Consider the following 13569-nt stretch of genomic DNA (forward strand, 5'->3'; position numbering starts at 1 on the left):
CACTAAATTATACTGTATTGCTATTTTAGTGTATGCAATAAAATAATCTAATAATTGTTTTACAGGAAGTTGTTTTGAGCCTTTAGATATTGGTTACCCAACTTCAATATGTTCTCATTGTGGAGCTATTGTCTGGTATGAAGAAAGGAATGATATGAGCAAAAAACCTACAAATCCTAAATTCTCAATATGTTGTCAGAATGGCAAGGTTCAATTGCCTCTTTTAAAAGAAACTCCTAAATTTTTGACAAATCTATTGGATTGCAAAGGTGGATAGAAATCTTCAAATTACATGGAAAACATCAGCATCTACATCTCCATGTTTGCGTTCACATCCATTAATGGTGCAGTACAGAGTTTAATTAACGATGGAAAGGGGCTCTTTGTATATAAAATAAAAGGACAAAATCACCATAAAATAGGAACTTTGCTTCCACCAGAAGGAGTGCGTCCAAGGTTTGCACAGTTGTACATACATGATACTGAAAATGAAGTCTCACACAGGTTGAACTCACTCAGTAAGAAAATTGTAAAGAAGAGGGCAAGAGACGAGTTAGATCCTAGCATTGTTCAAGGACTGATAGATATGTTGAATGTTACCAACAAACTTATTGAGACTTACAGAATGGCAAGGGATAGATTTAAAGAATGTCATGTAGTTGACATCAGCATAAAATTGATTAATATAAGACAAACAGATGGAAGACTTTATAATCTACCATCATCAACAGAGGTTGCTGGTTTAATTGTTGGTAATGGTGATGCATTTAATGAGCACAGAGATGTTATTGTGGACAAGAAAGGATTTGGATTGAAGAGAATCAATGAATTACTTCCAAGTTTCATGGTAATGCAATATCCACTTTTGTTCCCCCATGCTGAAGATGGATATAGAATTGACATTCCATATAGAAACAATAAAGTAGTTGGAAAAAGAAAAAAAATATTAGCATGAGAGAATTTTATGCTTTTAGATTGCAACTGAGACACAATGAAGGCCAAACTGTGGTTCGTGGAAAGAAGTTGAGAATGATAAGAGCCCAAAACTGTAGTTTTAACCTCTTAACAATCGTACTTTTAGACCAATTATGTGAATAATAAGTAAGAGTTAATACTGATTACGTGTTTTTATGCATTTCAGGCTTCAAAGTCCATTATGTGCAGAAATGTGCCACTTTAGCGAGATAAAGGAGCAAAGGTCGGTTGCTAAGGAGTTCTGTGATTAAAGGCCAAGATTCAAGAAGACAAAGCCTTTGTAAAGCCCGGTCAAAAGATGAAAAGTCAAAGTCCACGCGGGCAGAAACAGTGTACAAAGTCAACAGAACTTCCGAAGACCATATCTTTGGACTCAGACCTCAGAATTGGGCATACCTTACGTCAAAACGACCGGCTCGGAAAGAGCTTTCCAATGGTCTAAGCCTTGACCCAATCGGAGGAGCAGAAGTGGACGAAAAGTCTATCCAAGTCAACTGCAGCTGAAGAGGCCTTTTCGGACTGAAAGTATTGGGTTTTGGGCCTGATTCTCTGGCCCGAAACATGGATCCAAGCCCATGCACGATTTTTGGATCTGAACATATAAAAACCAAAGCTTAGCTCTTTGTTAATGGCAGTTAGGTTAGGAAGCTAATGTTAATGGAGTTTAGGGTTAGAAAAAGATAGATCTAGATTAGTTTTTAGATCTAGATCTAGTTTTTTTTTTTACATTCATTCAATTAGTTAGTTTAGAATCATATTTTAGTTTTTAGAATAAAGTATTAGTTCTTCATTTCAATTTAGATTATTGCTTAAATTCTTATTTAGATTTAGTTTTCTTAAATTCATAATTAGTTATTCACAATCTTAGTTCTAAATTAGTTTTAATTTCAGTTTAATTTAATTATGTCTTATTGTTATTATTGTTCTTGTGTTGGGAATGGTAGTATAGAAATTTCACATCAAATCATTACTCTCACCATTGTTCCTTTTGGTTTGATTAGTTGAATTTGTTTAAGTCTTGAGAGTTAAGAGTGGACGAATCATGACACTCTTATATTACTTCATTATTGAGAGTAGGAATATTGATATAAATACGTATTTACGTAAATTGATTATTTGTGTTTACGCATAGATAGTTGGAATACGTAAAATCACTTTTATCAAATGGCGCCGCTGCCATCTTAATCTCGTTCAAGACAAGAATTCAATTGCTTGAATCCAAGGGGCAATCCCCCATTCTCTACCCACCCACCCTTTTAATTTTTCATTCTTATTTCTTGAATTTTCGGAACTGTTCATTGTTTTAGGCATAGGGGCTGCGGATTCACAGAGAAAAACACTGCGGTGAAGGTATTTCTAAATTTTCGAAAATTCTGAAAATTTTCATACATAATATCTAATGTGTTGTTGATTTACTGGAATATTTTTAGATTTTTCAAAGTTGTTTTACCTTGTGAAAAAAATACGATCTTTACAGTGCTGCATTTCAGTTTTCACACCGTATGTTCTTGAAAAACAAACGAGTAAGGTTACTTAGGTAGCTCTAAAAATTCTATAATTTTTGCAGGAGTATCTATCCTAAGTCAGGAGTTTGTAGTAAAAATTTGACGAGTTTTTAATTTGTTTTGACCACCTAAATAGTAGAGTGTTTCCAGTGTGTTTCTGCAGTGTTGCAAACACTTAATATCTGGAACACCAGCCGATAAGGAGAGGTTTTAGAACTCCAATTGCTCTAAAATATTTACAGGAACAAGTAGGATTTGTCAGGAGTCTCCAGTTAAAATTTGGAAATTTTTGGCTTTGTTTTGATGGGTTAACCATTCGGTTGTTTGTATTGTGTCCGAAAACTGTTTCGCAAACTTTGCAGGGCAGTAGAGGGACTTTCATAGTTCCGATTGATCTGAAATTTTACAGGCTACTTGATAGACGTCTTAGAAAACTACTGTAAAAATTTCAAATTTTTTGGAGTACGATAAAAGGCCTAAAACTCGAAAACCCTGAGGCGCGACCCGCGCCAAAACACTGGACATTCGAAAACCTTGAGCGCGACCCGCGCCCTAAGCGAGCGCGACCGCGCCCAAAACACTGGACATCTGAAATTCCTTAGGCGCACCCGCACCCATACCGAGCGCGATCCGCGACTCAAAACACTGGAACTCGAATTTACACGGAGCGACTGGGCCCTAAACGAGCGCACCCGCGCCCTTAGCTGAGTTTGCTAGATTTCCACAGTTTTGATTCAAATTTTCAATTTTCAAGTTTTTCAGTGTTCTAACTTGTTATATACACTGAACACGCGTGAACAAGACGCTATTCATAAGCGTAGCAAGGAGGCATTCAGGTACTCCTTCTTCCACTCCTCGCCTCTTCTGTCAGAGGAGTTTTAATTCTAGTATAATCAGACTTGTTTTTCGTAGAAATAAATACAACACGCCTATCTAGAATTTCACACACTATACTTGCATCAATGGCTAAAGAACAAGAGACTCCTCTCTCTCTGATTTTTATAAAGCCCTAAACGATGGCCCTAAAGTCGCATCGTTTTGTAGACCTAGTGGGGATTTTCGAATCCCCTAATATATTTAACTTGTTACCGATTTTTCATGGTTTAGACCACGAGAAGCCTTACCAAAGACACGCGTAGGATAGACCAAGTTCTCACTACATTCCATCATCCTAGCGTAAGTCCGGATCAAGTTAAACTTAAGGTGTTTCCTTTCACCCTAGCCGACAAGGCGGCGTCTTTGGTTAATCGCCCAAACGCCAAACTCGTGGACTCATGGGCTCAACTTGTTCAATTGTTCATGGAACAATTTTACCCACCACTAAAGACGGATGAAATGCTTCACAAGATTCATTTCTTCAGCCTTAATCCTCATGAATCCTTTTCAGAGGCCACGGAATCGTTTCACATCGATCTTCTCATTGAATGCCCGATCATAATCTTGCAAAAGACACGCTTTGTTCGTGCTTTCTTCAAAGGGGCTTTTCACATTATCATAAGGAGGTTCTAAATATCATGACTGGGGGTAGTTTTCTTAGTAAAGGAGCCTTGGAGGCTTATAAATTCTTAGAAGATCAATCTAAGAAGAACAACAATTGGGGAGGTAACGATTCCTCCCGCTCCTCTCCTTCTTCTCTTGAGGTTAAACATGATCCCGAAGCTTAAAACTCTTATCGATGCCCTCACTAAAAGGTAGATGCCATCTCTATTCAACAACAACCCACTCCAGTCATGAACATTAACTCTACTCGTTGTAATGTCTGTGGTAGTCTTGAGCATTCCGACTTCTATTGTCCTCTTGTCTATGCACAACCATCACACTTCAACCAGTTAACTCAACATCAAGGACAAGGGAATTTAGGTGACCAGAATAGAGGTTTAGTACCCATAACCCAGAACTATCAACATCAAGACATGAATGCTCAACAAGCTTTAATTCCAATACAACCATCTACAAACAAAGTAGTAGTGACCTTGTTGGAGAAACAAAATCAAATTATACAACAAAACTCCAACTTGATGAAAGATTAGCATGATCAAAACTCTAATATGATGAAACAAACGATGCAAATGATGCGCTTTTGTGCCAAAAGGTTATCGACATGTCTTCTAACCAAAATAATAACCAAACCGGCGTGTTTCCAAGTCAAGCAGAGGCTTAATCCTAAGTCAACAAACACCGCCTTTGAAATAAACATAATTTACTATAATGGTAATATAAACCAAGGGGACCTACAGCAGTCACTACCCTTCGCTCGTATAGTAGTTGATAACCAAGTGACTATACCTAAAGATTACCCGCAAACTAAAAATGATACCATACCAAATACTATAATAGAAACTGAAGACCCTACAACTGTAGAAGTACCAGTTAAACCACAACCAAAAGGGAAAACATTACAAGACCCAATAATAGAAAGTGAAGACTTACACTGTAGAGGTTCCAATATGGAAACCTAGTCGAAAGTGATAAAAGATAAAGCAACGGTTAACAAATATGTTCCCCTCATATTAGGCATAAAGATAAACCACCGTGATCCCGAGAGACTAATTGTGTGTAAAAAAAGACGAGAATTTTGATGAGATTAGAGAAGTGTTTAAAAATCTAACTATCAACCTACCTTTTCTAGATGCTATAAAAGTCTCCACCGACACGCTTAAGTTTCTAAAAGAGTTGTGCACCAAGAAGAGGAAAACCAACATACCCCCACGAAGCCTTCTTAACCTAACAATATCCCTCTTTATCCTAACATAACGGAATTGTTAAGTACAAGGACCTCGGTCGTCCTACGGTATAATGCACCTTAGGTGATACTTTTATAACAACCGCTTTATTAGACACGGGGCGAGTGTTGTTAACTCCCTTTTTATTTATATAAACAACTAGGTCTAACAAAACTTCAACCAACCAAAATGACTTTGCAGTTAGCCGATCGTTCTATTAAGTATCCCAAGGGTGTAGTTGAAAATATTCTCATTAAAGTTCAGGGTTTTACTATCCGGCCGACTTTGTTATTCTTGACACGAAGTTGCTCATGATTCCATTCCCATCATCTTAGGGCGCCCTTTTCTGGTAACCGCCAATGCCCAAATCAATTGTCGGGATGGCTCAATGACTCTTTCTTTTGGAAATCTTTCTGTAGAAGTTAACATGTTTAGACAAAAACAGGGACAAGTAGGTTTGCTTGTAGAAGGGAAAGTGAAGTCCATTGAGAGTTTTGTACCTCACATTAGTGCGGCTGACACTTTAATCCCCACACTAGTAGATACCCCTCTTATGGAAGAAGACAAGGATCACAATTTCTACTCCCTAGACGTAGATAACATCAAGAAGGATTTCCTTCGACTCTTTTGCAACCCTTCTTTGCCGCCTCGCGAGTTCTCTCCTATTGACATCCATTCATTTCTTGACGCCATGATGGAAGAAGAATTTTTCGCCCTCTATCCCAGTGAATCTTCTTACCCACCTATTGAGAAATATCTTGCATATCTCAAGGCCTCTGATGATATAGACCTAAGAACACTACTTGAACACCATTCACCCACCTCACATCCTCATGTCACTCATTCACCTTCCATCACACATGTCCCTCGCCCTCTACCTTTTCAAAGAACCATTGAGTTTGTACTTGACCTTGGTGTTTCTCCTATGCTTCATAACTATCTAAAACCAACTGGTGAAGAAGTAACACCCAAGGACAAACCCACCGACATTTTTTTTCATTTTTTCCTTCTCAAAATTATCCACATCCTACGTATCTTTCATAACCATCAATTTTCTCACGTTCATTTACTTGGCATCCCCTTCGTAGGAGGACAAAGAAGAAACTCTATACTCGATTAGGTTTTAGATCTATAAGGCTTTGCTCTCATTCCACTAAGCTACGTCATATGAAATCTTGGTGCTTAATTCTGTTTGATGGTGCATTTCATGTTAATTATTTGTGGAAAGACCCACAACTTTTTAGATTATTGATATATGGGAAATTGCATGTAAATACATATATATCACTTTAAGTCTAGGGAATCTGACTTTAAAAGGCCCACGTTTTAAAACAAATTTTTACAAACTTGTTTTCAAAAATTTGTTTGGGGGTGGGGTGTTTGGTTTTTCCATGCTTGATCACTAAACTTCATATTCTTATCCCCACCTCGCTCCCTTTAAGAGTAGCTAGATTTCTCCTTGTTTGTTGTTTTGATGTTATTTTTTTTTTTTATTTTTAGTAGATAGGATGTTACGTTGTTAAATTCCGTAGTTAACTTTGAATTTGGTAGTTAAATGTTGTTTGAATTTCAATTTTAATATAATGTTGTTCTTTTCAAATTGTGCATGGATTTTATTGTTAATCCCACCTTCCCGAATTGTTTGGGGGTGGTATTATTTATTCTATCATGATTTGTAGAAGATCCTCTATTTTAGAGTTTGTTTTGGAGTGAAGGTTGAGAATATTGTCGTAATTGGCATACCTATGATTAGATGTGGTGGTAGGATGAAATCTAAGAGAGTTTAGAAGTTACTATTCTAAATCCAGTATAAAAGATACCAGGGTTATTATAGAATCAAGAATATGAGTTGTTTCCGTTTTCGGGTTCGGAAATTTTATTGTTTCCGGAAATTGCCATAAAGCTTTTTGGCAACCTACTGATTCGTTTTAACAATTCAGAACCTATAAAACTTCATTCATTCTACACTTATAACCCACACTACACCTAACTTCCATCTCTCACCTTTCACTCCCATGTTTCCCGTTGTTCTTCACCATTTTCACAAATCAAGACTCCTCCGCCGCTACCGCTTTTGGAGGAGACGCAGCTCGCCCTACACATTTTTCAGAATTTTTGTACAGAGCGCACTCGCGCCCAAGGTAAGCGCGACTCGCGCTCAAACACTGGAATTCCAAAATCTTCAGAGCGCACTCGCGCCCAAGTAGAGCGCACTCGCGCCCTGACTTCCATAGACCAGGAAATTTCCAGTTTTCTGCGGGTTGTTCCCGGGTGATTTGCAGCTGTTCCAGAGTGTAGTTTTGAGATGACATCTCCTACAATAATACCAGAATAGTCTTTCAAAGATTTGTTTCAAAGCACTACTTATGGTGCTTGGTTTCGCGAGGTGATCACACACGTAGGCTGGGAACCGCTTATGGTTCTTGCTAGCATTTGTTCTTGGACTTGCCATGCCCGCTAAAATACAAGACCCATGATGCTATTGGGTAGATAATATGCATGTCTAGACTTATGACTTTTTGCATGAGGCTTATGGGTTCGACATTTTCCGTGTAGAGGACCAAGGGACATATAACGTAGCCCTTGGTAGCTTGTCCCTTAATGTGATACGGTAATGTTCTTTATCATGCTAAACATATTAGGGGAGTGGCATTTTTCTTCTGTGAATGATGCCACTTGCGAGTTTTCCTTGCTTTAGCTGAGGAACGCCTGCTATATGACCTTCCTAAGACCTTAATGTCTAGTTTAGCACGAGCCCATAGCATGAGGCATAAGTATTTTCTTATGCCTATATTAGTTTGCCGTATTATACTATGTTTCTTCCCTGTTTTTTTGTGTTCCGCTTTCACTTGGACCGGGTCAGTCGACATTGTGAGACCCACCAATTCTATTATTCGATCTTTCCGTGCAATGACTTGGCAAGGGTGGAGGATACAACCTCATCAGGTTGCACCTTACACCCCATCCGACCAAGTGGTGCTTAACAGGTTAGCATCCGTAGATGATAAATGGCGGCAAGCTTAGCAAATTATCATGGCATGGCAGGACGCGAAGGAACCTCACTTCTTTATAGAAGAGGAGGATGACGAGTAAACGCTGGAGTGGAGGTAAGTTTTTAGTTTCAGTTAGTGTCTGCTTATGTCCCAAGCAATTTAATTCTGTTAACCCCATAATGGGTGGAACTCTTATAGAGTTGCATCTTTTTTTTTATTTCCTATATTAGTATGTTCTAACCTTGTTTTGCAGATGTTCCAGAATTTCACGCATTTCCATGGTATTTTTCTACCCTCTTTATTTAAATGCTTTGAGGACAAAACATGCTTCTTGTTTGGGGGGGGCATAGAAATACGTGTAATTAAGTCATATGTTAGGATATAGATATGTATAATATGCATTTGTTTTCAAGTTAAAAATTTTAAAAATATAAATAAATAAGTTTATGCTATACACTTAGGAATATTGGTATTGTTTTCTTTTCTATGCTCTTAACAATCTAGAAGTCTCAATGTAGCTTTTGCATCGTAATAATTGTTAGAAACTTAGGTTAATATGTAGGTAATAATCTTTGCATCTATCTATAAATATATTACATGAGTATCTATGATTGTTAGCAAGAAGTTTTTCAAATCTAGGCTAGAGTACTTATTCTACAAATCCTGTGAGAATATAGCCTAAAGCCTTATATGAGCGAAACATTTGAGAAATGACACAAGGGAGAAGTAAAATCCGGATAGAGAAATCACACGTCCACTTGCTTGATCACTATGCCATATCCTAAGCGAGAATTTAGGCCCTCTTTGGATCGATATAGCCAAAAAAAATCAAACCTATGAATTATTTTCCGCTAGTCGCCCCTCTGAGCCTTTCTTTAGCCTTCCATAAACCACAATTCCTTTATCCTGTTACAAAAACAAAACAAAATAAAAAAATTCAACTTACCCAATCTAGAATAAGTCTGAGAATAGAATGAGTGAAGAAAGAATAAGAGAAAACCCGTGTAAACAAAAAATTAGTTAGTTGCTTGAAAAAAGAAAAGAAGTTTCCATCCAAGGAAAGAAAAAAAAAAAAATAAATAAAAACTCCAAAAATCGAATAAAAGGGAGTCAAAAGCCAAAGAAAAAAAAAAAAAAAAATATGGCTAAGGATGGAAACAAAGTATAGATGCAAAAGAAAATAACAAGGTTTTCTCTAAGTTACATAATATGAAGACTCTATTATCTCGGACTTGTCCTTTTGAATATCCATTTCCTTCCTTCTTAAACCATCTCCTAATCCCCATGAACACCTAATAAAGACCTCTAGCTCAATTAGGAATAGGTTAGTGTGATAGTAAGTGGCAGATGTGTTTGATCGACCGGCTTCCTTGTTGTCATTGAGATTGTAAGGTAAAGTGTGCCCACCGCACAATCGGAGTAGTGAAACTTGAGTGGAAAAATCAGAGTGGTTTTGTCTTGACATTTATGTGAGGACCTACTTAAGGACGCTTATTCGAAGTTTTCAGAAACTTAACCTGCTAGGCATTTCATAGTATTACTCATAGTATATATATTTGTATCATAGATGATTGATTATTATGCATATATTAGTTTAGGTTTTTGACTTGGTTATTCTTATTCAATTGCTAGTGAGATGTATAGATAGTTGAGACATGAATGAGGAAACAATAGTTTTATTTCTTAGTCGTTGTAGTATAGATGAAGTTTGTGAGTACCTTCACTAGAAAACTCTCATGAGGCTATAACTCGTCCACTAGGAAATTCCTAGTGGTTTAAGGCCTTGTTGCATATGGTCAATGCAATCACACTTAGCGAAACGAGAGTAGTTAGAACTCCATTTTTGGTCACTTATTCTAATTTCTCATATTTGCTTGAGGACAAGCAAAATGCTGTTTGGGGGTGGTTTGATAAGAGCCCAAAACTGTAGTTTTAACCCCTTAACAATCGTACTTTTAGACCAATTATGTGAATAATAAGTAAGAGTTAATACTGATTACGTGTTTTTATGCATTTCAGGCTTCAAAGTCCATTATGTGCAGAAATATGCCACTTTAGCGAGATAAAGGAGCAAAGGTCGGTTGCTAAGGAGTTCTGTGATTAAAGGCCAAGATTCAAGAAGACAAAGCCTCTGTAAAGCCCGGTCAAAAGATGAAAAGTCAAAGTCCACACGGGCAGAAACAATGCACAAAGTCAATAGAACTTCCGAAGACCATATCTTTGGACTCAGACCTCGGAATTGGGCATACCTTACGTCAAAACGACCGGCTCGGAAAGAGCTTTCCAATGGTCCAAGCCTTGACCCAATCAGAGGAGCAAAAGTGGACGAAAAGTCTGTCGAAGTCAACTACAGCTGAAAAGGCCTTTTCGGACTGAAAGTATTGGGTTTTGGGCCTGATTCTCTGGCCCGAAACATGGATCCAAGCTCATGCACGATTTTTGGATCTGAACATATAAAAACCAAAGCTTAGCTCTTTGTTAATGGCAGTTAGGTTAGGAAGCTAATGTTAATGGAGTTTAGAGTTAGAAAAATATAGATCTAGATTAGTTTTTAGATCTAGATCTAGTTTTTTTTTACATTCATTCAATTAGTTAGTTTAGAATCATATTTTAGTTTTTAGAATAAAGTATTAGTTCTTCATTTCAATTTAGATTATTGCTTAAATTCTTATTTAGATTTAGTTGTCTTAAATTCATAATTAGTTATTCACAATCTTAGTTCTAAATTAGTTTTAATTTCAGTTTAATTTAATTATATCTTATTGTTATTATTGTTCTTGTGTTGGGAATGGTAGTATAGAAATTTCACATCAAATCATTACTCTCACCATTGTTCCTTTTGGTTTGATTAGTTGAATTTGTTTAAGTCTTGAGAGTTAAGAGTGGACGAATCATGACACTCTTATATTACTTCATTATTGAGAGTAGGAATATTGATATAAATACGTATTTACGTAAATTGATTATTTGTGTTTACGCATAGATAGTTAGAATACGTAAAATAACTTTTATCAAGACAACAGTTTTATGTAGATTCTTATACAGCTACTGAACAAAGTAGAATGGAATGGGTTCGAAATAATCAACAAACAATTCGTGTAGAATTGTTTCAAGGATTAGTAGATGTTGTTGTTGCTGGTGACGTGAAACCTGGTTGTGTAGGGAAACGATTAGTTCTTCCTTCATCTTTCACAGGAGGACCCCGTTATATGGTACAAAACTATCAAGATGCCATTGCAATATGCAGACACATTGGTGCACCAGATATTTTCATTACTTTTACATGCAATCCCAAATGGCCAGAAATTCAAAGATGTATAGACATGATAGCTCCTACTTCTCCTTCTCAAATCAATAAGCTCATATCTGCTGAGTTACCTAACCCAATTGAGGACAAAATTGCATATGAATTAGTTGTAGAATTCATGATTCATGGACCGTGTGGTGATGAAAACCCAGTTTCCCCTTGCATGGATGAGAAGAAGTGTACTAAGTTCTATCCAAAACCTTTTAGTGAAGAGACAACTATTGATGACAATGAATTCACAATTTACAGGAGGCGGAATAACAATCGGAAGGCAATGAAAAAGAAAATAGAAGTTGATAACAGATGGGTTGTTCCACACAATGTAGATTTGATAGTAAAGTACCAAGCTTATATTAATGTTGAACAATGCAACAAGGCTAGATCAATCAAGTACCTATTCAAATACACTAACAAGGGAAGGGACAGAGCTACCGCAATTACTGTTGAAAACTTGGTTACAGACAACGACAGTGATCATCAAATAGTAAAGGATGTTAATGAAGTAGCAAATTTCTTAGACTGTTGTTTCTTATCTGCTTCAGAAGCGGTTTGGAGACTATTGAAATTTGATATTCAATACAGAAATCCAGGCGTGGAAAGGTTACCATTCCATCTTGAAGGTCAGCATTTGGTTTATTATAGTGAAAGAGATTATCCAAAAGATGTAATAAATAGGGAAATGCTTCAAAAACAAAGTTCACGGAGTGGTTTACGGCAAATGTTGAGTATCCAGAATTAGCCAGGAATCTTACATATGTTGATTTTCCTACTAAATTTGTATGGAATAAAAAAGAAAGGAAGTGGAAGCCAAGGAAAAAAAGGAAGAAAGTTGGATGTGTGTACTACGCACATCCCACATCAGGAGAGAGATTCTATTTGAGGCTATTGCTGAATATTGTCAAAGGTCCTTTGAATTATGAGGATATTCGAACTGTTAATTGAAAAGTTTATCCAACTTTCAAAGCAGCATGTCAGGTATGTTTTTAATGACATTTTATCTTTAGTTTATATTAGTTTCTAACATAAATTTGTTGTACATAATCTATAAAAGTTAAAAACAATAAGGACTGGATAAATCTGTTGTACATGTTTTCACTACAACTTGGGAAGCTTTTCTGATATTCCATATTTTTAAAATAGACCTAATATTGACTTCTACTCCTACATTGGACTGACAGTAGTAATTTTAGTCTTTTAGCAATGTTCATCCACATGCTTTCACTGTAGCTTGGGAAGCTTTTATGATATTCCAGATTTTTAAAATAGAATTAATACTGACTTCTACTCCTACACTACAATGACAGAAGTTATTTTAGTCTTTTAGCAATGTTTATCCAAATTTGATTTGTTATATCACTTAAAGGAAAGTCATGCATAGAGCCTACATTCATATCACACTAAGATAAGCATTCATTTCTATTATCGAGTCCAGAAATAGATGATTTTATGATAGCTAAAGTTTACTTTATGGGTTAGATACAAACCTAACAATTTCTAACTTGATGACGACATCCTGCCGTTTGAGACGTTCAAGGTTAAAAAACTGGAAAAAGTAACCATCAAGTATCAAATATATAGTTTTTATAGGATTGCCTTTACAAAGATAAAGAGGCATTCACTTACCATATTCGTCCAAGAAAAACTACAGTTCATGAATAGGGTGGATTACCTAAAAAATAAAAAACCAAGTTTATCAAGGTAATAATTAGCCAAAAAATTACTATCAAAGATATTCACTGTATCAAAATAAAAAATTGAAATTACCGACTAATTTATACTTTTTATATTCAAATTCTAATGTTTCATTTTTTTAAATTCTTATATCAAGGAGCATGGACTACTAGAGGACGACAGCGAATGCGATGATGCTATGGAGGAAGCAAGCCATTAGCAACTTCCAAAATCTTTATGACAATTGTTCGTCACTTTGATACTATTTTGTGGGTGACTTATCCTGATAAACTTTTTGAGAAACATCAAAAGCACCTCGGAGATGATATTTTGTTTCGATACATAAAGAAAAAACAATAATGATAAGCTCTAACTAACTGAAGACCAGATTAGAA

The 13569-nt window shown here is 36.3% G+C and overlaps 1 protein-coding gene across 1 annotated transcript; it reads left to right on the top strand.

Annotated features, from left to right (window-relative positions):
* Window positions 1–292: 292 nt before the first annotated feature.
* LOC147497745 (uncharacterized) lies at window positions 293–955 on the top strand. The gene has a single exon (XM_086562996.1). It carries the CDS (start codon window positions 293–295, stop codon window positions 953–955), a length of 663 nt encoding a protein of 220 aa, XP_086419122.1.
* Window positions 956–13569: the final 12614 nt, after the last annotated feature.

Source organism: Coptis chinensis, chromosome 5, assembly GCF_015680905.1.
Source record: "Coptis chinensis isolate HL-2020 chromosome 5, ASM1568090v1, whole genome shotgun sequence".
Taxonomy (NCBI): domain Eukaryota; kingdom Viridiplantae; phylum Streptophyta; class Magnoliopsida; order Ranunculales; family Ranunculaceae; genus Coptis; species Coptis chinensis.

Bases quoted from the DNA above. Each gene is read 5' to 3' on its own strand.
- LOC147497745 (XM_086562996.1), top strand. From the start codon at position 293: ATGGAAAACATCAGCATCTACATCTCCATGTTTGCGTTCACATCCATT.